We start from the raw sequence: 26,056 nt of genomic DNA on the forward strand, positions 1-26,056 counted from the left end.
GTTTTGTTTAATTATTTATTGTCTCCCCTGCCCCTGAGACTGTAACATGAGAACAGAGACCTTGTCTCTCTTGTTCATCATTTATCCTTAGTGCCTATCACACTGCGTGTAGTAGATGCACAATAAATACTTGCTGACTGAGTACCACATATCCAAGTACTCATACACAGTCATTGTTGTTTAGTCACTTAATCGTATCCAACTCTTTGCAACCCCATGGACTGTAGCACACCAGGCTTCCCTGTCCTTCACTATATCCCAGAGTTTGCTCAAACTAATGTCCATTAACTTGGTAATGCCATCCAACCATCTGATCCTATGTCACCCCCTTCTCCTCTTGCCCTCAATCCTTCCCAGCATTAGGGTCTTTTCTAATGAGTTGGCTCTTCATATCAGGTGGCCAAAGTATTGCAACCTCAGCTTTAGCATCAGTCCATCCAATGAATATTCAGGGGATTTCCTTTAAGATTAACTGTTTTTATCTCCTTGCTGTCCTAGGGACTCTCAAGAGTCTTCTCCAACACCACAGTTCTAAAGCATCAATTCTTTCGCACTCAGTCTTCTCTACAGTCCAACTCTCATATCTGCACATGACTGCTGGAAAAACCATAGCTTTGACTTTATGGACCTTTGTCAGCAAAGTACTGTTTCTGTTTTTTAATACACTGTCTAGGTTTGTCATAGCTTTTCTCCCAAGGAGCAGGCATGTTTTAATTTCATGGCTGCAGTCACCATCTGCAGTGATTTTGGAGCCCAAGAAAATAAAGTCTGTCATTGTTTCCCCATCTATTTGCCATGAAGTGATGAGACCGGATGCCATGATCTTAGTTTTTTGAATGTTGAGGGTTTTTTAATTTATTTTTTTATTGAAGGATAATTATTTTACAGAATTTTGTTGTTTTCTGTCAAACCTCAACCTGAATCAGCCATAGGTATACATATATCCCCTCCCTTTTAAACTACTCTTCCATCGAATGTTGAGTTTTAAGGCAGCTTTTTCACTCTTATCTTTCACCTTCATCATGAGGCTCTTTAGTTCCTCCTCACTTTCTACCATTAGGATGGTGTCATCTCCATATCTAAGATTGATAAATATTTCTCCCGACAATCTTGATTCCAGCTTATGATTCATCTACCCCAGCATTTCTCATGATCTACTCTGCAGATGTTAAATAAGCAGAGTGACAGTATACAGCCTTGATGTACTCCTTTGCCAATTTTAAACCAGTCCATTGTTTCATGTCCGATTCTAACTGTTGTTTCTTGACCTGCACACAGGTTTCTCAGGAGACAGGTAAGGTGGTCTGGTATTCCTATCTGTTTGAGAATTTTCCAGTTTGTTGTGATCCACACAGTCAAAGGCTTTAGCCTAGTCAATGAAGCAGAAGTAGATGTTTATCAGGAATTCTCTTGCTTTTTCTATGATCCAGTGAATACCGGCAATCTGATCTCTGGTTCCTCTGGCTTTTCTAAATCCAGCTTGTATATCTGGAAGTTCTTGGTTCATGTACTGCTGAAGCCTAGCTTGAAGGATTTTGAGCATTACTTCCTAGCCTGTGAGATGAGTGCAACTGTGCCATAGTTTGGACATTTTCTTTAGCATTGCCCTTCTTTGGGAGTATACATAGAAAAGCATCTATACATTTATATATGCACACATATCCACATATAATCACCTATGAGTGTATTTATTTAATGATGACCTGCCTACTTACAAAAAAAAAATAACAAGGTAATTTTCAGTAGGAGTCACAAAGTTTAAGAGAAAACACTGAAGAGGAGAAAATCAAGTAATTTCTTCTGAAGAGTAAGTGGGTAGGGAGCAGAGCCAAGAGATAAGAATCATCATACCCACGAGTAAGTATGTACATACATACATACATGTGGGGAATTACTGAAAATAAGCCCAGACCTCTCAGTGTCCACTTTCTACAGGAGTCCTGCCTTATAAATGCCAGTCAGTCATTTCCAAATCAGTTGTTTAGAATTCCTAACATTTTTCTATAGAAAAGTCAGATATAGTGGCTCCTGGAACCTAAAACTGTTTCATGCATGCTGTAGCTGACCCATAGTGGCTCCAAGCTTTTCTTCCATATTCAGCTCAGTAGAATGGGAGGAGTGGGCATAGTCAGTGGACTGCACGTTAAATAGAAACTGGGGGCACAGGTCTTGTTGCCTATGGATTTTCTTCACTATACCTAGACTCAAAAATTATCAGTAGTCTTATCTTCAGCCTCCTTGAGGTGTACCAAGTTCTTAAACACACTTGTTAACGTCAAATTTTACTTGTACTCTTAGGTCAATGACATGTTCATGTGGCTTGTCCAGCCCTGCCTTGAATTTACTCGCCTTCACTGTAAATTTGTGGTCCAAACATCTCCCATCCACCTTGCCTTCTCAATGATGAGACTGTACTCCTCTCTCCTTGGTAAGTACTTCCCTACAATTCTTAAGCCAAACAAGGGTATGCCTTGGCTATTTTTATGCTCCCACCCCTGCTAGTCCCCCTAGAAGTTACAATGAGACCAGCATTTTGGTCAAGAACAAACAAGTCTTTTGAGTGTACGTAGTAGAGTTTGCTGGAAAGAGTCCATATATTTTGGCTTAATCTTTCGTTGACTTCCTGGGTATTCTTGTGCAAATTAGCCCATTTTTCCTCAGGCTTAGATTCTTCCAGACAATGGGAATAATCATTCCTGTTCCTCTTTACCTATCAGGGACAGCCTGGAGGAAAATGAATTTAGATGGCATGTGTAAATGTGTGTCAGAAAAAAGATTCTGAAAAGAGTAAAATAAGAAGTTGTCCCCAAGTTAAAAAATTTACATTACAAAAAATCTGAATTCACAAAACAAATACATACACTATAAGAAAACTGATCATTTTAGTCTCCAAAACTATGGAACTACTCCAGGACATGGAGAACCACTGGTTTAAATGAATCATTGTTTTAAATGTCCTGGAGAAGTTCTCTATAGCTGTCTCACACAAATCATATTTCACAGAATTCTACTGGAAATGACAGAATATATGTTAATTTGGAGAACTTTTCAGTTCAGTTCATGTGTCCGACTCCTTGCGACCCCATGGACTGCAGCACTCCAGGCCTCCCTGTCTATCACCAACTCCTGGAGTTTACTCAAATCATGTCCATTGAGTTGGTGATGCGATCCAACCAACTCAGCCTCTGTCATCCCCTTCTCCTCCCACCTTAGCATCCACATATAAGTGATATCATACAGTATTATCTTTCTCTGTCAACTTATTTCACTTTAGCATAATGCCTTCCCAGTCCATCCATAAAGCTGCAAATTGCAGAATTTCATTCTTGTGTATGGTTGTATATTATTCCATTATGTATGTATACCACATCTTCATCCATTCATCTTTTGATGAACACTTAGGTTGCTTTTATATCTTGGCTATTATGAATAATGTGGCTATGAATATTGGGTGCATGTATCTTTTTGAATTAGTGTTTTTGTTTTTTTTCAGTATATATCTAGGAGTGGAACTACTGAGTCATCAGACAGTTTAGCTGCTCAGTCGTGTCTGATTCTTTGTGACCACATAGACTGCAGCACGTCAGGCTTCCCTGTCCATCACCAACTCCCAGCTTGCTCAAACTCATGTCCATCAAGTTAGTGATGCCATCCAACCATCTCATCCTCTGTCATCCCCTTCTCCTCCCACCTTCAATCTTTCCCAGCATCAGGGTCTTTTCAAATGAGTCAGATCTTTGCATCTAGTGGCTGAAGTATTGGAGTTTCAGCTTCAGTATCAGTCCTTCCAATGAATATTCAGGACTGATTTCCTATAGGATGGACTGGATTGATCTCCTTGCAGTCCAAGGGACTCTTAAGAGTCTTCTCCAACACCACAGTTCAAAAGCATCAATTCTTCAATGCTCAGCTTTCTTTATAGTCCAACTTTCACATCCATACATGACTACTGGAAAAGCATTAGCTTTGACTAGATGGATCTCTGTTGACAAAGTAATATTTCTGCTTTTTAATATGCTGTCTAGTTTGGTCATAACTTATCTTCCAAGGAGTAAGTGTCTTATAATTTTATGGCTGCAGTCACCATCTGCAGTGATTTTGGAGCCCAGAAAAATAAAGTCTGATACTGTTTCCACTGTTTCCCCATCTATTTGCCATGAAGTGATGGTACCAGATGCCATGATGTTAGTTTTCTGAATGTTGAGTTTTAAGCCAACTTTTTCACTCTCCTCTTTCACTTTCAACAAGAGGCTCTTTAGTTCTTCTTCACTTTCTGCCATAAGGGTGATATCATCTGCATATCTGAGGTTATTGATATTTCTCCTGGCAATCTTGATTCCAGCTTGTGCTTCACCCAGCCTAGTGTTTCTCATAATGTACTCTACATACAAGTTAAATAAGCAGGGAGACAATATACAGCCTTGACGTACTCCTTTTCCTATTTTGAAATAGTCTGTTGTTCCATGTCCAGTTCTAACTGTTGCTTCCTGACCTGCATACAGATTTCTCAAGAGGCAGGTCAGGTGGTCTGGTATTCCCATCTCTTTCAGAATTTCCACAAGTAGTTGTGATCCACACAGTCAAAGGCTTTGGCATAGTTAATAAAGCAGAAATAGGTGTTTTTCTGGAACTCTTTTGCTTTTTCAATGATCCAACGGATGTTGGCAATTTGATCTCTGGTTCCTCTGCCTTTTCTAAAACCAGCTTGAGCATCTGGAAGTTCACAGTTCATGTATTGCTGAATCCTGGCTTGGAGAATTACTTGGAGAATTACTTGGAGAATTTTGAGCATTACTTTACAAAGCGTGTGAGATGAGTGCAATTGTGCAGTAGTTTGAGCATTCTTTGGCATTGCCTTTCTTTGGGATTGAAATGAAAACTGACCTTTTCCAGTCCTGTGGCCACTGCTGAGTTTTCCAAATTTGCTGGCATATTGAGTGCAGCACTTTCACAGCATTATCTTTTAAGATTTGAAATAGCTCAGCTGGAATTCCATCACCTCCACTAGCTTTGTTCGTAGTCATGCTTCCTAAGGCTCACTTGACTTCACATTCCAGGATGTCTGGCTCTAGGTGAGTGATCACACCATTGTGATTATCTTGGTCGTGAAGATCTTTTTTATACAGTTCTTCTGTGAATTCTTGCCATGTCTTCTTAATATCTTCTGTTTCTGTTAGGTCCCTACTGTTTCTGTCCTTTATTTTGCCCATCTTTGCATGAAATGTTCCCTTGGTATCTCTAATTTTCTTGAAGAGATCTCTAGTCTTTTCCATTATATTATTTTCCTCTATTTCTTTGCACTGATCACTGAGGAAGGCTTTCTTATTTGTCCTTGCTATTCTTTGGAACTCTGCATTCAATTGGATGCCATTTCTTTCTCAAGATAACACATAATTCAAAATGATGGTGAATCTTCCTACAGCTTCTACTCCGTGTACATATTTTCTCAGCCCATTTCTTCCAGAGGCATATAGGTGTAGATTTTCTAAAAAGAGTAAATTGGAAATAGTTGAGCCAGAGACTCTCTTTAACCAAATATTAAAATTAAAATTACAGACAGTATTTGTAGAAGCACATGAGTTACATACATTATATATTTGTATTTTTATTTGTAAATTTTTCATACTTTCCCAAGCTCCTTTCACTGTCCTTATATAGTATTTCCTCCAGGAAAGAAGGCACCAGCATGAGAAATGGATTTATTGTCTACAGTCCTATGTAGCCTCAACTCTTGTCTTCCTGAATCTATAACTGTGAATCCTCTCAGGAGTGCTGAAATACACACAACTGCTAAAAACTGGGGACTAGGGATTTCCCTGGTGGTCCAGTGGTTAAGAATTCATGCTCCTGGTGCAGAGGGCCCAGATTCCATCCCTGGTCAGAGAACTAGATTCCGAATGCCAAACAAAGTTCTTGATGTTGCCAAAAAAAAAAAACAAAACTGGGGCATAGGGTTAAATTTGATTTTGGAACTATAACATTTAACACTGTCAATGTTAAAATGCAAGAACATGGTAGCTATGATTAGCAAAAACTTGAGATAAGGAACACTGAATACAACTTTAGCTTTTATTTTGAAATAATTTTAGATTTAAAGAAAACTTACCAAAGAATGTAGAATTACATATGCTCTTTACTTAGATTTCTTTAATGTTAACATCTTATATAACCAAGGAACAATTATCATAATAAGGAAATTAACATTGATACTATACTATTTTATGCATTTTATCTGAATTTCACATTTTTCCACAAATTTTTATGTTCCAAGATCCAATTCAAAATGCCACATTATACTTAAAATTGTTGTATCTTCTTGGTCTCCTACAAGCTATGATAGTTCTTCTGCCTTTCCTGATATTCATAACCTTGTCATTTGGTGAATACTGCCCAGTTATGTTTCTTGCTGCTGCTACTGCTGCTAAGTCGCTTCAGTCGTGTCCGACTCTGTGCGACCCCAGAGACGGCAGCCCACCAGGCTCCGCCATCCCTGGGATTCTCCAGGCAAGAACACTGGAGTGAGTTGCCATTTCCTTCTCCAATGCATGAAAGTGAAAAGTGAAAGTAAAGTCACTAAATGGTGTCCCACTCTTCACGACCCCATGGACTGCAGCCTACCAGCCTCCTCCATCCATGGGATTTTCCAGGCAAGAGTACTGAAGTGGGGTGCCATCGCCTTCTCCATTATGTTTCTTAATATTTCTCAATTTACGTTTGCCTGTTGTTGTTGTTCAGTTGCTCACTCATGTCCGACTCTTTGCAGCCCCACAGACTGCAGCATACCAGGCTTCCCTGTCCTTCACCATCTCCCTGAGCTTGCTCAAACTCATGTCCATTAAGTCAGTGATGCCATCCAACCATCTTGTCCTCTGTCATCCCCTTCTCCTGTCTTCAATCTTTCCCAGCATCAAGGTCTTTTCCTTGATGAGAAGAGTCAGCTCTTCTCATAAGGTGGCCAAAGTTTTGGAGCTTCAGCTTCAGCATCAGTCCTTCCAGTACATATTCAGGGTTGATTTCCTCTAGGATTAACTGGTTGGATCTCCTTGCATTCCAAGGGACTATCAAGAGTCTTATCCAGAACCATAGTTCAAAAACATCATTTCTTCAGTACTCAGCCTTCTTTATGATCCAACTCTCAAATCCATAATGACTACTGCAAAAACCACAGGCTTGACTAGATGGACCTTTGTTGGCAAAGTAATGTCTCTGCTTTTTAATATGCTGTCTAGGTTGGTCATAGCTTTTCTTTCAAGGAGCAAGTGTCTTTTAATTTCATGGCTGCAGTCATCATCTGCAGTGATTTTGGAGCCCAAGAAAATAAAGTCTGTCATTGTTTCCATTGTTTCCCCATCTATTTGCCATGAAATGATGGGACCAGATGCCATGATCTTAGGTTTTTGAATGTTGAGTTTTAAGCCAGCTTTTTCACTCTCCTCTTTCACCTTTATCAAGAGGCTCTTTAGTTCCTCCTCGCTTTCTGCCATAAGGGTGGTGTCATCCGCATATCTGAGGTTATTGATATTTCTTCCAGCAATCTTGCCAGTTTTCCTAATTTTGTCATAATTAGACTAAGATTGTGATTTTTTTTAAAAATTGAAGTATAGTTGATTTGTATTATTATATGTTTCAGGTGTACAGCTTAGTGATTCACAATTTTTAAAGATTATATTTCATTTAACGTTGTTTTAAAACATTGGCTATATTTCCTGTGTTGTACAATATATCATTGTAATTTATCTGTTTTATACATAGCAGTCCAAAGCTCTTAAACACCAGCCACTGTCGTGCTCCTCCCATGTCCCTCTTCCCACTGGCAACCACTAGTTTGTTTTCTGTATCTGTAAGTCCATATCTTTTCACTAGTTTGTTATAGCTTTAGATAAGAAATAACATACAGTATTTGTCTTTTTGTCTGACTTATTCTACTAAAAATAATAACCTCCAAGTCCATCTATGTTGTTGTAAATGGCAAAACTTCACTCATTTTTATGACCAAGTAGTATTCCATTGTGTGTGTGTGTATGTGTATATGCATACATATATGTATATATAGTCTTATTTAGCAATTCATCGGTGGATAAAGACTTAGGTTGCTTCCATATCTTGGCTATTGTAAGTAATGCTGCTATGAACATTGAGAGCACGTATCATTTTGAATTTGTGTTTCATTTTTCTCAGATATATATCCAGGAGTAAACCCTGGATCATATGGTAGTTCTATTTTTAGTTTTTTGAGGAACCTCCATACTATTTCCCACAGTGGCTGCACCAATAAACATACCCACTAACAGTGTACAAAGTTTCCCTTTTCTCCACTAATCCCACTAATCTCCACTACAGGGTTCTACACAGAAATTGCCTCACATTTGTCTTTTAATTTTTATTCCAAATACAGCAACCTATATTGGAAAGTGGTTTTAGTGCATGGTGAGTAAGGCTCACCTGGAGTACCAGTTAGCTGATCACCAGTGAAATTACTCAGTTGTGTCCGACTTTTTGCGACCCCATGGACTGTAGCCTACCAGGCTCCTCCATCCATGGAATTTTCCAGGCAAGAGTGCTGGAATGGATTTCCATTTCCTTCTCCAGGGGATCTTCCCCACCCAGGAATCGAACCCAGGTCTCCCACATTGCAAGCAGACGCTTTAACCTCTGAACCACCAGGGAAGCCTGCTTGAGCTACCACTAAATCCCACTAATCTCCACTAATTCCCACTAATCTCCACTAATCCACTAATCTCCATCTAATCCTTGCCACATTAGATACTTGGTCTTTTTGATGAAAACCATTCTGACAGGTGTGAGGTGTTAACTGATTGTAGTTTTAATTTACATTTCTCTGATGATTAACTATATTGAGCATCTTCTCATGTGCTGATTGGTCATCTGTATGTATTATTTGCAAAAATGTCTATTCAGATCTTCTGCCCATTTTTAATCAGGTTGTTTATTGATGTTGAGTTGTATGACTTGTTTTTATATATTTTAGATATTAACTCCCTTATTAGTCATATCATTTGCAAATATTTTCTCCAGTTCAGTAGATTGTCTTATCATTTTCTCCATTGCATCCTTTGATATGGAAAAGATTTTAAGGTTAATTAGGTCCCAACTGTTTAGCCAACTTGTTTCCTTTGCCTTAGGGGAAAAATCAAAATATTGCTATGATTTATGTCAAAGAGTGTTCTGTTGTTTTCTTCTAGGAGTTTTATGGTTTATAGTCTCACATTTAGGTTTTAATTCATTTTGAGTTTATTGTTTATATATAGTGTGAGGAAATGTTCTGATTTTATTCTTTTACATATAGTTGTCCTGTTTTCCCAGGACCACTTACTGAAGAGACTGTGTTTTCTCCACTGTATATTTTTACCTCTTTTGTCATAGATTAATTGACCGTAAGTGCATAGATTACTTCTGGGCTTCCTATCCTGTTCCATTGATCTATGTGTCTGTTTTTGTGTGATATTTTTGTCTGGTTTTGGTATCAGGGTGATGCTGGCCTCATAGAATGAGCTCAAAAGTATTCCTTCCTCTGCAATTGTTTGGAATAATTTGAGAAGGTAGATATTATCTCTTCTGTAAATGTTTGGTAGAACTCACCTGTGAAGCCCTGTGGTCTTGGACTTTTCTTTTCTGAGAGTTTTTAAATTACTGATTTAGTTTCATTATTGGTCTGTTCATATTTTCTATTTACTCAAGGTTCAGTCTTGAGAGATTATACCTCTCTAAGAATTTGTTAAATTCTTCTAGATTGTTCATCTTCTTGTTATATACTTGTCCATAGTAATCTCTGCAATTACTTTGTATTTCATGATGTTGGTTATAATTTCTCCTTTTTTATTTTTGACTTTATTGATTTGAGCTTTCTCTCTTTTTTTATTAATGAGTCTGTCTCAAGATTTAAATGACTGGCTTTAAATGACATTAAGCTAGATGGACCTAATAGATATATATATATATATAACATTCCACCCCAAAGCAGCAGAATACACATTATTTTCAGCTGCACACAAAGCATTCTCTGGGATAGATCACATTCTAGGCCACAAAACAAGCCTTGGTAAATTGAAGAAAATTAAAATCATATCAAATATCTTTTCCAACCACAATGCTATGAGACTAGAAATCAGCTACAAGAAAATAAAAACTGCAAAAAGTACAGAGGCTAAAAAATATGCTATTAAACAACCAATGAATAACTGAATAAACTAAAGAGAAAATCACAAAATACCTGGAAGAAATTTAAAACAAGCACAACAATCCATAATCTGTGGGATGCAGCAGAAGCAGTTCTAAGAGGGAAGTTTACAGTGATACAAACCTCAAGAACAACAGCAAGAAGAATCTCAAACAACTTAACCTTATACCTAAAGGAAACAGGAAAAGAATAACAAAACCCAAAGTTAACAGAAGCAAAGAAATCTTAAAGATCAGAAGAGAAAGAAATGAAATAGAGACTTAAAAAATAGAAAAGATCAATGAAACTTAGAGCTGGTTTTTTGAAAAGATAAGCAAAATCAAGATTTGCATTTTTAGTAATAATATCACAGAAGTGATGGTGTATCCTCAGTAAATCTTCAGCGGGTACATAATGTGAACATATCTTATTCCTGTTGAAGGTTCTGGTCAAAATTATCTTTGTTCATAGTTATATTTCTCCACTGTAATGTTACTGTTTTTTTTTTTTTTTCCCCCTTTGGGATTAATAATTACATCATGGGAGATAATTTCAAGCTATGCAAATATCCTATTTCTCCTCAGACTTTCATGTACTGATTTTAACATCCATTGGTAGATTTTATCTACAGCAATTATTAGGGTGGCATTTCCTAATGTAAATTTCCTATTTAAATTTATATTTCTTTTAAAGATTAGAGTTCTTCTGTAAAGAAGAACTATTCTTCCCTACTTATTTATTCAATTATTTAGTGATCAAATATGAATTCATGGATATTCATTTTGTTCTATGAATTATAATCCAACGCTATAATTATTTATTTTATTGTTCAAATGGCTTTGACAATTGGGGACACCTTCAAGTTGGTTCCTGTGGTCATTTAACATGTTTTTATCTTCAAATTGCTAAGATCAGAAATGAAAATGCAGACATTACTACTCATTGTACAGAAAGAAAAAGGATTATAAGAGAGCACTATGAAAAATTTTATGGTAACAAATTTGATTACTTAAATGAAATGGGGAAAAAAATGCCTACCAAGACACAAAATCTACCAAGACTGCAGCACAAAGAAATCTGAATAGATCACTGACTGGTATTGGTCAGTTATCAAAAATCTCACAACAGGTGATCGTGCCCGCGCCCATGCCCGGCGTGTGGGTGGCGGCGCGCGCAGGGGAGAGGCCAGCCCCGCCGGAATAAAAGATAAAAAAAAAAAAAAAAAAAATCTCACAACAAAGAAAAATCCTGGATCTGACTACTTCATTGGTGAATTCTACCAGACATTTAGGGAAGAGTTAGTATCAGTCATGCTCAAACTTTTCCAAAATGTTTAAAAGAGAACATTTCCTAACTCATTCTATGAAACAAGCATTACTCTGAAACCAAAGCCAGACAGAGACACTACAAGAAAGTTATAGACCAATATCCTTTATAAACATTAGTGTAAGAAATTCCCCTAAAGGCCAGAAAGGCAATTTTATCAGCATATCTAAAGGATTCTACACTGTAACCAACTATGATTAATTTCTGTGGTGCAAGGATGTCTCAATGTATGAAAAGTAATCAATGTGTGATACATGCAATACAAATATAATTAACAGAATAAAGGAAAAAACACATTGTCTCAATGCAGAAAATCATTTGACAAAACTCATGAAATCATGATAAACAACACTGAACAAGGTAGGAATAAAAGAATACTACCTCAACATAATAAAAGTAAAATACAAACACCTCACAGTGAATATAACACTCAGTGGTGAAACACTTTACCATTTTAACTGCAATAAGGAAAGGATGCTTGCTTTCACTACTTCTATTCAACATAGTACTGGAAGTCCTAGCCAGAGTAATTAGGCAAGAAAAAGAAATAAAATTATGTATTCACATTAGAAAAGAAAAAGTAAATTTATCTGTTTGCAAGTGATATGATCTAATATGTACTAAATCCTGAAGACTGCACACACACACGAAACTGTTATAAACAAATTCAGTAAAGAGGCAGGATACAAAATCAAACACAAAAATAATGCAGTTCTATTGCATTTCTGTACAGTCAGCAAAAACAAGACCGGGAGCTGACTGTGGCTCAGATCCTTATTGCCAAATTCAGACTTAAATTGAAGAAAGTGGGGAAAACCACTAGACCATTCAGGTATGACCCAATCAAATCCCTTACAACTATACAGTGGAAGTGAGAAATAGATTTAAGGGAGTAGATCTGATAGACAGAGTGCCTGATGAACTATGGATGGAGGTTCATGACATTGTACAAGAGACAGGAATCAAGACCATCCCCAAGAAAAAGAAATGCAAAAAAGCAAAGGAGAATGGCTGTCTGGGGAGATCTTACAAATAGCTGTGAAAAGAAGAGAAGCAAAAGGCAAAGGAGAAAAGGAAAGATATACCCATTTGAATGCAGAGTTCCAAAGAATAGCAAGAAGATTTAAGAAAGCCTTCCTCAGCGATCAATGCAAAGAACTAGAGGAAAACAATAGAATGGAAAAGACTAGAGATCTCTTCAAGAAAATTAGAGATACCAAGGGAACATTTCATGCAAAGATGGGCACAATAAAGGACAGAAATGGTAGGGACCTAACAGAAGCAGAAGATAGTAAGAAGAGGTGGCAAGATTATACAGAAGAACTGTACAAAAAAGATCTTCATGACCCAGATAATCACGATGGTGTGATCACTGACCTAGAGCCAGACATCCTGGAATGTGAAGTCAAGTGGGCCTTAGGAAGCATGACTACGAACAAAGATAGTGGAGGTAATGGAATTCCAGTGGAGCTATTTCAAATCCTGAAAGATGATGCTGTGAAAGTGCTGCACTCAATACGCCAGCAAATTTGGAAAACTCAGCAGTGGCCACAAGACTGGAAAAGGTCAATTTTCATCCCAATCCCAAAGAAAGGCAATGCCAAAGAAAGCTCAAACGACCACACAATTGCACTCATCTCACACACTAGTATAGTAATGCTCAAAATTCTCCAAGTCAGGCTTCAGCAATACGTGAACCATGAATTTCCAGATGTTTAAGCTGGTTTTAGAAAAGGCAGAGAAACCAGAGATCAAGTTGCCAACATCTGCTGGATCATTGAAAAAGCAAGAGAGTTCCAGAAAAACATCTATTTCTGCTTTATTGACTATGCCAAAGCCTTTGACTGTGTGGATCACAATAAACTGGAAAATTCTGAAAGAGATGGGAATACCACACTACCTGACCTGCCTGTTGATAAACCTGTATGCAGGTCAGGAAGCAACAGTTAGAACTGGACATGGAACAACAGACTGGTTCCAAATAGGAAAAGGAGTACGTCAAGGCTGTATATTGTCACCCTGCTTATTTAATTTATATGCAGAGTACATCATGAGAAATGCTGGGCTAGATGAAGCACAAGCCGGAATCAAGATTACTGGTAGGAATATCAATAACCTCAGATATGCAGATGATACCACCCTTATGGCAGAAAGTGAAGAACAACTAAAAAAGCCTCTTGATGAAAGTGAAAGAGGAGAGTGAAAAAGTTGGCTTAAAACTCAACATTCAGAAAACTAACATCATGGCATCCGGTCCCATCGCTTCATAGAAAATAGATGGGGAAACAGTGGAAAAAGTGGCTGACTTTATTTTTTCTGGGCTCCAAAATCACTGCAGATGGTGATTGCAGCCATGAAATTAAAAGACGCTTACTCCTTGGAAGGAAAGTTATGACCAACCTAGAAATCATACTAAAAAGCAGAGACATCACTTTGTCAACAAAGGTCTGTCTAGTCAAGGCTATTGTTTCCCCAGTGGTCATGTATGGATGTGAGAGTTGGACTATAAAGCTGAACATCAAAGAATTGATGCTTTTGAACTGTGGTGTTGGAGAAGACTCTTGAGAGTCCCTTGGACTGCAAGGAGATCCAACCAGTCCATCCTAAAGGAGATCAGTCCTGGGTGTTCATTGGAAAGACTGATGATGAAGCTGAAACTGCAATACTTTGGCCACCTGATGCAAAGAGCTGACTCATTTGAAAAGACCCTGATACAGAGTGAAGTAAGCCAGAAAGAAAAACACCAATACAGTATACTAATGCATATATATGGAATTTAGAAAGATGGTAACGATAACACTGTATGTAAGACAGCAAAAGAGACACAGATGTATAGAACAGTCTTTTGGACTATGTGGGAGAGGGAGAGGGTGGGATGATTTGGGAGAATGGCATTGAAACATATATAATATCATATAAGAAATGAATCGCCAGTGCAGGTTCGATGCAGGATACAGGATGCTTGGGGCTGGTGCACTGGGATGACCCAAAGGGATGGTACAGGGAGGGGGGTGGGAGGGGGGCTCAGGATGGGGAGCACGTGTACACCCGTGGCAGATTCTTGTTGATGTATGGCAAAACCAATGCAATATTATAAAGTAATTAACCTCCAATTAAAATAAATAAATTTAATTCAAAAAAAGAGAAAAGACTCTGATGCTGGGAAAGTTTGAGGCGGGGAGGAGAAGGGGATGACAGAGGATGAAATGATTGGATGGCATCACTGACTGTTTGGGTAAACTCTGGGAATTGGTGATGGACAGGGAGGCCTGGTGTGCTACGGTCATGGGGTCTCAAAGAGTCGGATACAACTGAGCAACTGAACTGAACTGAAGTGATACACCAATGTAATGGAGTAGAAGGTCTAGATATAATTACATGCATGTATTGTCAAATGATTTTCCACGAGGATGCTAAGACCATTCAGTGGGGAAAGGACATTCTTTTCTTTTTTTCCTCTTTTTGTTTTTGCCTGCACCACGTGGCATGCAGGACCTTTAGCTCCTCCACCAGGGATCTAACCCATGCCCTCTGCAGTGAAAGTACTGATTCTTAACCACTGGACTTCCAGGAAGGTCCCTAGGACAGTCTTTTCAACAAGTGATGCCAGGAAACCTGGATATCCAATTAGAAATAAAGGAAGTTGGACCTTTACTTAATGTTATGTACAAAAATTAACTCAAAACAAATGGAAGACCTAAACGTAAGAACTGTGTGTGTTCAGTCACTTCAGTCGTATCTCTTTCCAACCCTATGGACTGTAGCCTGCCAGGCTTCCCTGTCCGTGGGATTCTCCAGGCAAAAATACTGGAGTGGGTTGCCATGCCCTCCTTGATCAGGTCTTCCCAAACTAGGGAATGAACCCAGGGTCTCCTGTGGCTTCTGTATCACAGATGGATTTTTTACTGCTGAGCCACTGGAGAAGCCCTAAACCTTTAAAATTTCTAGAAGAAAATCTAAGGTAGAGAGCTATTTGGAAATTATTTCTTGGATATGACACCAAAGGCACAGCAACAAAAGAAAAAAAAGACAAATAGAGTCCATGAAAATTGAAAACTACTGTTTTCAAAAGACTCTATCAACAGAGTAAAAAGACAACTCACAAGTGGCAGAAAATCTTTATAAATCATATAAATGATAAAGGATGAATATCAAAGACTCTGTTAACAGACTAAAAGGATGACTCACAAATGGGAGAAAATCTTTACCAATCATATATATGATAAAGGATGAATATCCAGAATATATAGAGAATTCCTAAAATTTAACAACACAAAAACAAACTGACTAAATAATAGTCAAAGGTCTTAAATAGACATTTTTCCAAAGAAGATGCACAAATGGTTTATAAGCACATGGAAAGATGCTCAGCATCACTAATTATTAGGAAAATGCAAATCAAAACCACAGTGAGATACCATCTCATACCTATTAGGTTGGATACTATCCAAACAACAACAGGACTAACAATATTAACAATCAAAAAGAACAAGTATTGACGAGGATGTCAAGAAACTGGAACCCTTGTGAACCATTGATGAAATGTAAAATGGTACAGTTGCTATGGAAAATAGTTTCTCAGTTCCTCAAAATTAAAAGTAGAATTACCATATGACTTAGCACTTCTACTCTGGGTATATATATATAAAGAAGTTGAAAGTAGGGACATAGATATTTTATTCATAGCAATATTATTTTTGAACATAGAACCTGTGTTCATAGCAGCATTATTCATAGTAACCAAAGATGAAAACAACCCAAGTGTCCACCAATCAATGAATGGATAAATAAAATGTAATACATGCATACAGTGAAATATTATTCACCTTAAAAATGAAGGAAATTATGGGGAGTTCCCTGGTGGTCTAGTGGTTAGGATTCAGTGCTTTCACTGCCCTGCCAGGGTTTAATTCCTGGTCAGGAAACAGATCCTTCAAGCCACATGGCACAGTCAAAATAAAAATTCTGATACACATTCTGATACACACTGCAAAACAAATGGAGCTTGAGAACACTGTGCTCAGAGAAATAAGCTAGTCAGAAAAAGACTATAGTTTTAAAAATAAAATTAAATTAAAAAAAAAAAGAAAAAGACTATATTATTTCACCTCTAAGACATATCCAGATTAGTCAAATTTATAAAGATAGAAAGTAGAATGCTATTTGTCATGTTGTGGGGAAGAAGGTAATGAATTAATGTTTAACGGGTATAGAGTTTCAGTTTTGCAGGATGAAAATAGTCCCAGATGTGAATAGTGGTGATGGTTGCACAAAAACATGGATGAATTTAATACCACTGAACTTTAAAATGGTTAAGATTGTAATCTGTGTGTTATGCATATCTTGCTACAATAAAAAAATTTATTTTAATATATGTAGAAGGATCAGGCCACTCATTCAGTATCAGTCCCTTCCCCAGGCCCTTCAAGTATAGAACTACCCAATTCATATCTATTGCACTGTGCAGTTTTTTCTGAGGTTCTTATTCTTGCTTTTAGATGAAATCAGGGAAGTAGAAGAGGAGGAAAGTGAATTATTTGAAGGCCTGACAAGCCAACAGATCTTCCTCTGGCTACAAGGTCTGTTCCTTTTTGCCTTGGTGTGGACGGTGGCCGGCACCATCAACGCAGACAGCAGAAAGAAATTTGATCTGTTTTTCCGCAACCTGATCATGGGTATGGATAATAACAACCCAAGACCCAAAAGCGTCAAACTCACCAAAAACAACATCTTTCCAGAAAGAGGTAACTTGGTACCTGTTTGTTTTGTCTCCCTGTAGTGGTTTGGAGCATTATGTTCCAAACCCAGTCAAAATGTGAGATCCATGTAAGGCCTTTACAAAAGCCAGGAAAGATTTTGTAGGTTGCCTGAGGAGGTATACTTCTTCAGAGCTGGCCCATGTATGTAGAGATGGGTGACCCTGAATTCAGGTCTTATGAGTTAATTTAACTACTAATTGTTAACTTAGAAAAAGTCAATATGACTTTTTAAAATTATCTATAATCTCAGTGGTAAAATAGGCCCCAGAGAACAACATGAGAAATACAACCACTTCTGTTTTTCTTACTCCCTTCTAGTCCTGTTCTCTGTATTTACACATGTCATATCATGGTGATTATGGTTTTAACATTTCCTTTAACATTTTTCATTATAGTCTAATATTGAAATGTTTATGGTTTTGCTACATACATTATCTTCAAAATGATCACTTTAACCATGTATTAATGTTCTGTATATTCCGTTCAGTTCAGTTCAGTCGCTCAGTCGTGTCTGACTGTTTGCAACCCCACGAACCACCGCAGGCCAGGCCTCCCTGTCCATCACCAACTCCCGGAGTTTACCTAAACTCATGTCCATTGAGTCGGTGATGCCATCCAACCATCTCATCCTCTGTCGGCCCCTTTTCCTCCTGCCCTCAATCTTCCCCAGCATTAGGGTCTTTTTGAATGAGTCAGCTCTTCTCATCAGGTGGCCCAAGTATTGGAACTTCAGCTTCAATAGCAGTCCTTACAATGAACACCCAGGACTGATCTCCTTTAGGATGGACTGGTTGGATCTCCTTGCAGTCCAAGGGACTCTCAAGAGTCTTCTCCAACACCACAGTTCAAAAGCATCAATTCTTCAGTGCTCAGCTTTCTTTATAGTCCAACTCTCACATCCATACATGACCTCTGGAAAAACCATAGCCTTGACTAGACAGACCTTTGTTGACAAAGTGATGTTTCTGCTTTTTAATATGCTTTCTAGGTTGGTCATAACTTTCCTTCCAAGGAGTTAAGGATATTTTAATTTCATGGCTGCAGTCACCATCTGCAGTGATTTTGGAGCCCCCCAAAATAAAGTCTGACACTGTTTCCACTATTTCCCCATCTATTTACTGTACACCAAGGCTCTATATTTTCATCCTGCTTATTTAACTTATATGCAGAGTACATCATGAGAAACACTGGGCTGGATGAAGCAAAAGCTGGAATCAAGATGGCCAGGAGAAATATCAATAACCTCAGATATGCAGATGACACCACCCTTATGGCAGAAAGTAAAGAAGAACTAAAGAGCCTCTTGATGAAATTGAAAGAGGAGAGTGAAAAAGTTGGCTTAAAGCTCAGTATTCATAAAACTAAAATCATGGCATCCAGTCCCATCACTTCATGACAAATAGATGGGGAAACAGTGACTGACTTTATTTTTTTGATGAATCATGCTACAGTTTTATAAATTTTATTTATCTTTTCCTAGAACCAGCTTTTAGTTTCACTGATCTTTTCTATTGTTTTTTAGTCTCGATTTTATTTATTTCTCCTGATCTTTATTATTTTTTTCTTTCTACTAAGTTGGGTTTTATTTGTTGTCTTTTTTCTGTTTCATATAGGTGTAAAGTTAGGTTGCTTATTTGAAATTTTTCTTGTTTGCTGAGGTAGTAAGCTTATAATGCTATAAATTTTCCTCTTAGAACTGTTTTTCTGTTTCCCATAGGCTTTGGATTGTCGTGTTTTCACTTTCATTTGTTTCTCGGTATTTTTGTTTGTTCTCTTTGATTTATTCAGTGACCGATTGCTTGTTTAGCCTCCACTTACTTGTGTCTTTTGCAGTATTTTTTCCTTATAGTTGACTTCTAGTCTCATAGCTCATTGTTGAAAAAGATACTTGATATGATTTCAATTTTCTTAAATTTACTGAGGCTTTTTTGTGGCCTAGCATGTGATCTGTCCTGAAGAATATTCCATGTGCACTTGAAATAATGTATGTGAAAGTGAAAGTGAAGTCGCTCAGTCATGCCTGACTCTTTGTGACCTCATGGACCATTGCCTACCTGGCTCCACGGTCCGTGGGATTTTCCAGGCAAGAATACTGGAGTGGGCTGACATTTCCTTCTCCAGATGAAATAATGTATATCGTGCTACTTTTGGCCAGAATGCTCTGTGAATGTCAATTAAGCCTGTGTGATCAAAAATGTCGTTAAAGACCAGCATTTCCTAATGTATTTTCTGTCTGGATAATCTGTCCTATGATATAAGTGGGGTGTTAAAATTCCCTATTATTATTGTGTTACCAGTTACTCCTTTTATGTCTTATGTATTTTGCCATATATACATAGGTGCTACCATGTTTGGTGCATAGATATTTACAGCCATCTTCTTGGATTGATCCCTTGATCATTATGTAGGGTCCTTCCTTGTCCCTTGTAACCGTCTTTATTTTAAAGTCTGTTTTGTCTGATATAAGTGTTACTACTTTGGCTATCTTTTTATTTCCATTTACATGGGATACCCTTTTGAATCTGCTCACTTTCAGTCTATGTATGTCTCTAGGTCTGCAGTCAATCTCTTGTACTATTCTGTCTTTTGGTTGGAGCATTTAATCCATTTACATTTAAGGTAATTATTGAGATGTATATTCTTGTCATTTTGTTCATTGTTTGGAGTTGTTTCTGTGATCTTTTTTTTTTCTTTCTTTTTTTGTTCTCTTAAGATTTGATGACTATCTTTAGTGTTACGGTTGAATTCCTTTTACTTTGTGTGTGTGTATATATATATTATAGATGTTTGGTATATGGAAACCATGAAGTTATATGGCAGTCTGTGTGTTTGTGTGTGTGCGTGTATAAGTTGCTGAGCTCTTCATTTCAAGTACATTTTAAAAATACTGCATTTGTACTCTCCTCCCCTCACTATTACTAGTTTTGTTACTATATTTTACATATAATTGTATTCTGTGTCTCTTAAATGCTTATTGTGAGTATAAATTTTACTACTTTTTTTCTTTAAATTTACTTTTAATTGAAGGTCAGTTGCTTTAGTATTGCATTGATTTCTACCAAGCATCAACATGAATCAGCCATAAGTTTACCCATGTGCCCTCTCACTTGAACATCCCTCCCACCTCTGTCCCCACCCCACCACTCTAGGTTGTTAATAAGCCCTTGTTTGAGTTCCCTGAGTCATATATAGCAAATTCCCATTGGCTATCTATTTTACACATGGTAATGTATATTTCCATGTTACTTTCTCCGTACTTCCCACACAACTTCCCAGCCATGTCCATATTTCTGTTCTCAAAGTCTGTGTCTCCATTGCTGCTTTGCAAATAGGTTCATCAGTACTATCTTTTTAGATTCCATATATATGCATTAGTATACGGTAACTGTATTTCTCTTTCTGATTTACTTCACTCTGTAATAGGCTCTAGGTTCATCCACTTCATTAGGACTGACTCAAACACATTCCTTTTTATGACTGAGTAATATTCCATTGTATATATGTACCATAGCTTCTTTATTCATTCATCTGTTGATGGATGTCTAGGTTGCTTCCATGTCCTAGCTATCGTAAATAGAGCTGTAATGAACATTGGTTAGCATGTGTCTTTTTCAGTTTTGGTTTCCTCAGGGTATGTGCCTAGTAGTGGGATTGCTGGGTTACATGGTGGTTTTATTCCTAGTTTTTAAAGGAATCTCCATTCTGTTCTCTGCCTGCAATGCAGGATGCAATACAAAGAATCCACCTACAATGCAGGAGACCCCAGTTTGATTCCTGGGTTGGGCAGATTCCCCGGAGAAGGGATAGACTACCCACTCCAGTATTCTTGGATTTCCCTTGTGGCTCAGTTGGTAAAGAATCCACCTGCAATGCAGGAGACCAGGGTTTGATCCCTGGGTTGGGAAGATCCCCTAGAGAAGGGAAAGGCTACCTACTCCCATATTCTGGCCTGGAGAATTCCATGGACTGTATAGTCCATGAGGTTGCAAAGAGTTGGACACAACTGGGCCTCTTTCACTTCACTTCACTTCACATATTGTTCTCCATAGCAGCTGTATCAATTTGCATTCCCACCAACAGTGTAAGAGGGTTCCCTTTTCTCCACACCCTCTCCAGCATTTATTGTTTATAGATTTTTTGATGATGGCCATTCTGACTGATGTGAGGTGATATCTCATTGTAGTTTTGATTTGAATTTCTTTAATAATGAGTGATGTTGAGCATCTTCTCATGTGCTTATTAGCCATCTGTATGTCTTCTTTGGAGAAATGTCTGTTTAGGTCTTTGCCCCTTTTTTTGATTGATTGTTTCTCTGCTATTGATTTGTATGAGCTACTTGTATATTTTTTAAATGAATCCTTTGTCAGTTGTTTCATTTGCTATTATTTTTTCCCATTCTGAAGGTTGTCTTTTCACCTTGTTTATAGTTTCCTTTGCTGTGCAAAAGTTTTTAAGTTTAAGTAGATCCCCCTTTTTTATTTTTGCTTTTATTTCTGTTACTCTAGGAGGTGGGTCATAGAGAATCTTACTATGATTTATGTCATAGAGTATTCTGTCTATGTTTTCCTTTAGGAGTTTTATAGTTTCTGGCCTTACAATTAGGCCTTTAATCCATTTTGAGTTTATATTTCCATATGCCATTAGGAAGTGTTCTAATTTTATTCTTTTATACATGACTGTCCAGTTTTCCCAGCACCACTTATTAAAGAAACTATTTTTGCCCCACTGTATATTCTTGCCTCCTTTATCAAAGTATCCATAGGTGTATGGGTTTATCTCTGGGCTTTCTATCTTGTTCCATCGGACTATGTTTCTGTTTTAGAGTTTATTACTTTTGACTTTCAACCTCCTTGCTAGTTTTGTGTGTGGATGATTTCCTACCTTTACTGTTGGTTTGCCTTTGCTGGTGAGTTTTTTTTGGTTTGTAATTTTCTTATTTCTAGGTGTGGCCTTTTCATTTTTGCTTTGAAAAGTTCCCTTTAACATTTGTCATAAAGCTCGTTTGGTGATGTTGAACTCTTTTAGCTTTTGTTTGTCTGTGTAACTTTTTATCTCTCCATCGAATATGAACGAAAGCCTTGCTAGGTAGAATATTATTGGTTGTAGGTTTTTTCCTCTCACCACTTAAAAAATATTGCACCACTCCCTTCTGGCCTGCAGAGTTTCTGCTGATAAATCAGCTGATAGCCTTATGAGAGTTCCCTTGTATGTTATTTGTTGCTTTTCTCTTGTTCCTTTTATAGTCTCTCTTGAATTTTTGTCATTTTTACTACAACATGTCTTGGTATGTTCCTCTCTGCTTCCTCCTGTATCAGGCTCTCTGCACCTCCTGGACTTGGGTAACTGTGTCCTTTCCCATGTGAGGGAAGTTTTCAGCTACTGTGCTTTCAAATATGTTCTCAGGCCCTTTCTCTGCTCCTTCTTGTTGTTGTTCAGTCTCTCAGTCGTGTCTGACTCTTTGCAACCCCATGGATCATAGTACCCCAGGCTTCCCTGTCCTTCACCATCTTCCAGAGCTTGCTCAAACTCATATCCATTGAGTCAATGATGCCATCCAACCATCTCATCCTCTGTGATCCCCTTCTCCTCCTGCCCTCAATCTTTCCCAGCATCAGGGTCTTTTCCAGTGAGTTGGCTCTTCACATCAGGTGGCCAAAATATTGGAGCTTCAGCTTCAGTATCAGTCCTTCCAAAGAATATTCAGGGTTGATTTCCTTTAGGATTGACTGGTTTGATCTCAAAAGGACTATCAAGAGTCTTCTCCAGCACCACAGTTCAAAAGCATCAATTTTTTGGTGCTCAGCCTTCTTTATGATACACCTCTCACATCTGTACATGACTGCTGGAAAAATCATAGCTTTGACTATACAGACCTTTGTTGGCAAAGTTATGTCTCTGCTTTTTAATATGCTATCTAATATGTCTGTCATAGGATGAGGCTAGTCTTGAGGCTAATCTAGGCTTCCTAGAAGGCCAGGCTAGTGCTTGTTCACTGGTGGAAAGGCCTGTGGGCCTGTGGGCCTAGAGGGGCTGTGGGCTCAGGAAGTCCTTAGGCAGTCTGTCTGCTGATGAATGGAGATGTGTCTCCACCCAGTTAGTTGTTAGGCCCAAGACCTTCCAGCACTGGTGCCTTCAGGTTATTGGATGGGGCCAGATCTTGTATCTTGGGCTTCCCTGGTGGCTCTGACAGTAAAGCGTCTGCCTGCAATGTGGGAGACCTGGGTTCGATTCCTGGGTCAGGAAGATCGCCTGGAGAAGGAAATGGCAATCCACTCCAGCACTTTTGCCTGGAAAATCCCATAGACAGAGGAGCCTGACAGGCTACAGTCTACGGGGTCGCAAAGAGTCAGACATGACTGAGCGACTTCACTTTTACTTTCAGATCTTGTATTAATGAGCTACAGGTAGGATTCCATTGTGACTGCTCACAGCAGCAGTATCTACATAGTACAAATATGGCTTCTGCCAGTGTCTATGTCCCCAGGGTAAGCCACTGCTACACTGCAATCCCAGCCTCTCCTCAAGATTCTCCAAGACCAGCAGGTAGGTCTAGCCCAGGCTCCTATCAGATTGCTGCTTTTGCCCTGGGTCCTAGTGCATGTGAGATTTTGTGTGTGGCCTTGCAGAGTGAAGTCCCTATTTCCTCCCGTTCTTTGGAACTCCCAAAATTAAGTCCACTGGCCTTCAAAGTCAAATGCTCTAGGGGATATGGTCCTCCCAGTGCAGGACCACCAGGCTGAGGAGCTATATATGGGGCTCAGTACTCTCACTCCTGTGAGAGAGCCTCTACACTGTAATTATTGTCCAGTTTGTGGATTGCCTCCACCCTATGGGTATGAGACTTGATTATATTGCCAGTCCATCCCTCTTACCTGTCCCATTGTGGTTCCTTCTTTATGTCTTTAGTTGTAGAAGATATTTTCTGGTAGGTTTCAGTCTTTTTCATTGATGACTGTTCTGCAAATAATTGCGATTTGGGTGTATTCTTGAGAATTGAGCTCAGGGTCTTTCTAGTCTGCCATCGTGGCTGAAGCCCAAATTTCTTCTCTTTTTTAAAAAAATATTAATAGACTGTAGCTTTAGAGCAGTTTTTGGTTTACAGAAAAATTGAACAGAAAGTACAAAGTTCTTTCTAGTTTAACTGTGTTCTTGTCTGAGAGTATACACTGTGTGATTTCTATTAATTAAAAACTTTTAAGTTGTGGTTTTTGGCCCAGAATATGATCTATCTTGGTGAATGTTCCATGTGAGCTTGAGAAGAATATATTCTGCTCTTGTTAGATGAAGTAATCTATAGATGTCCTTTAGTTCCAGTTGATTGGTAATTAACTATTGATATATCTTTACTCATTTTCTGCCTGCTACCTGTCAATTACTGATAAAGGGGTATAGAAGTCTCCAACTATAATAGTGTATTTTTCTATTTCTCCTGTGGTTCCATTAGTTTTGCCTCATGTATATTGATGTTCTGTTCATGTTTGAAGTTTGAAAATAGTACTAATGTAAATTTCTTCTCTTTTTAATTAGGGTGAGATTGAATTTTGTATCTATAGCAGTTATTTTTCACAGGTTCTTATTGATATCCTTTCTTGTAATGTTTTATCATAGTTCTCTTTTTTAACAGACTATGTCAAGATGTAGGTCTTCTTTTGTTTATTTTTCCTAGAACATGATCCTTTCAGTCATCAAAGGAAAATTTTATTCTCTGGCTTTCGTATTTATCATTTCCTCCTTCCTTATTTTTATGTTTTTGCCTTTTTTATTTAGATTTTTCATTTTAATATGATTCACCCACAACTTCAATTATGCTTTTCCTGTCTTGACTGATTTTAATTCTGCTGTTGTATCTTTTGTTTCCTTGATGTCCTTCCTTAGTGTATGATTAAAAGCACAGGCCATGAAGTCATATTTTCAGAGGTTGAATCCTGGCTCTAGTATTTACTGGTTGGGTGCCCTTGAAAAAGTTCCTTAACATCTCTCAGTTTCCTCAGTTATGAAATGAGGACAACAATAGCACTAATTTCTGGTGCTCTTATAAGAATGAAATGTGTTGATGTATATAAAACATTTATAATTAAGTATGATGCACATAAAGTCTTAAATCAACGTTAGTAACTTTTATTGCTTCCTCCATATCATCATCTCTATTAGTTCACTCATCTACCCCCCCTTTTTTAATCTCATTTTGCCTTTTCATCTAAGCCTATTTTCTCTTTATGACTTTCTGTTCTTATTTCATGAAAAACTTGTCTTTTTGTACCCTATGTAGGATACCAAACAGTTTCCTCAAATTTGATTGTGAGTCCTGCCTTAAACAAGGTTCAGAAGTATACTTTCAATTATGATCTCCATATTATATCCCTGTATGTAGCAGTATTTTTTTCACAGGTTCCATATGTTGCTTTCTGCTTCCTCATCATTAAGATCAGTCTGTTCATGCTCTGTGCCAGGAAATGGGTACATAAAGTACCCTTGACCCCATTCTTGGTCCACTTTGTGACATCTTTCCTTCCCTTCTGCTGCTGGACAGCTAATTATGTGCATAGCTTCCAAGTTTCCTAGGTAACTTTTCCCTACAATATCTCCTGTCTACCGTGATTCATCTCCTTCCTCTGTGTCCTGTTCAACTGATGCAATGTAAGAAAAACTATAATTTCCATAATGTAATGCAAACTGCTTTCTTCATATATCTTCTCTTACAACTACTCTACTTGAAAGTAGGTTTGATTCTGAAAAAACTGTTTGTAAGAGCAAAATGACACCTTACAAGTGATCAGTGTGAAAATATCCATGC

General features: G+C 38.0%; 1 protein-coding gene across 1 annotated transcript in view; it reads left to right on the forward strand.

The window, feature by feature from the left end:
- The window catches only part of DNAH3 (dynein axonemal heavy chain 3), a 248,499-nt gene that overhangs the window by 128,701 nt on the left and 93,742 nt on the right, over positions 1 to 26,056 (forward strand). The window contains exons 39-40 of the mRNA XM_027527056.1: positions 2,299 to 2,428; positions 17,002 to 17,247. Coding sequence (XP_027382857.1) covers positions 2,299 to 2,428; positions 17,002 to 17,247 — 376 coding nt within the window. The remainder of the gene's footprint in view (positions 1 to 2,298; positions 2,429 to 17,001; positions 17,248 to 26,056) is intronic.

This window comes from Bos indicus x Bos taurus, chromosome 25 (genome assembly GCF_003369695.1).
Source record: "Bos indicus x Bos taurus breed Angus x Brahman F1 hybrid chromosome 25, Bos_hybrid_MaternalHap_v2.0, whole genome shotgun sequence".
Lineage (NCBI taxonomy): Eukaryota > Metazoa > Chordata > Mammalia > Artiodactyla > Bovidae > Bos > Bos indicus x Bos taurus.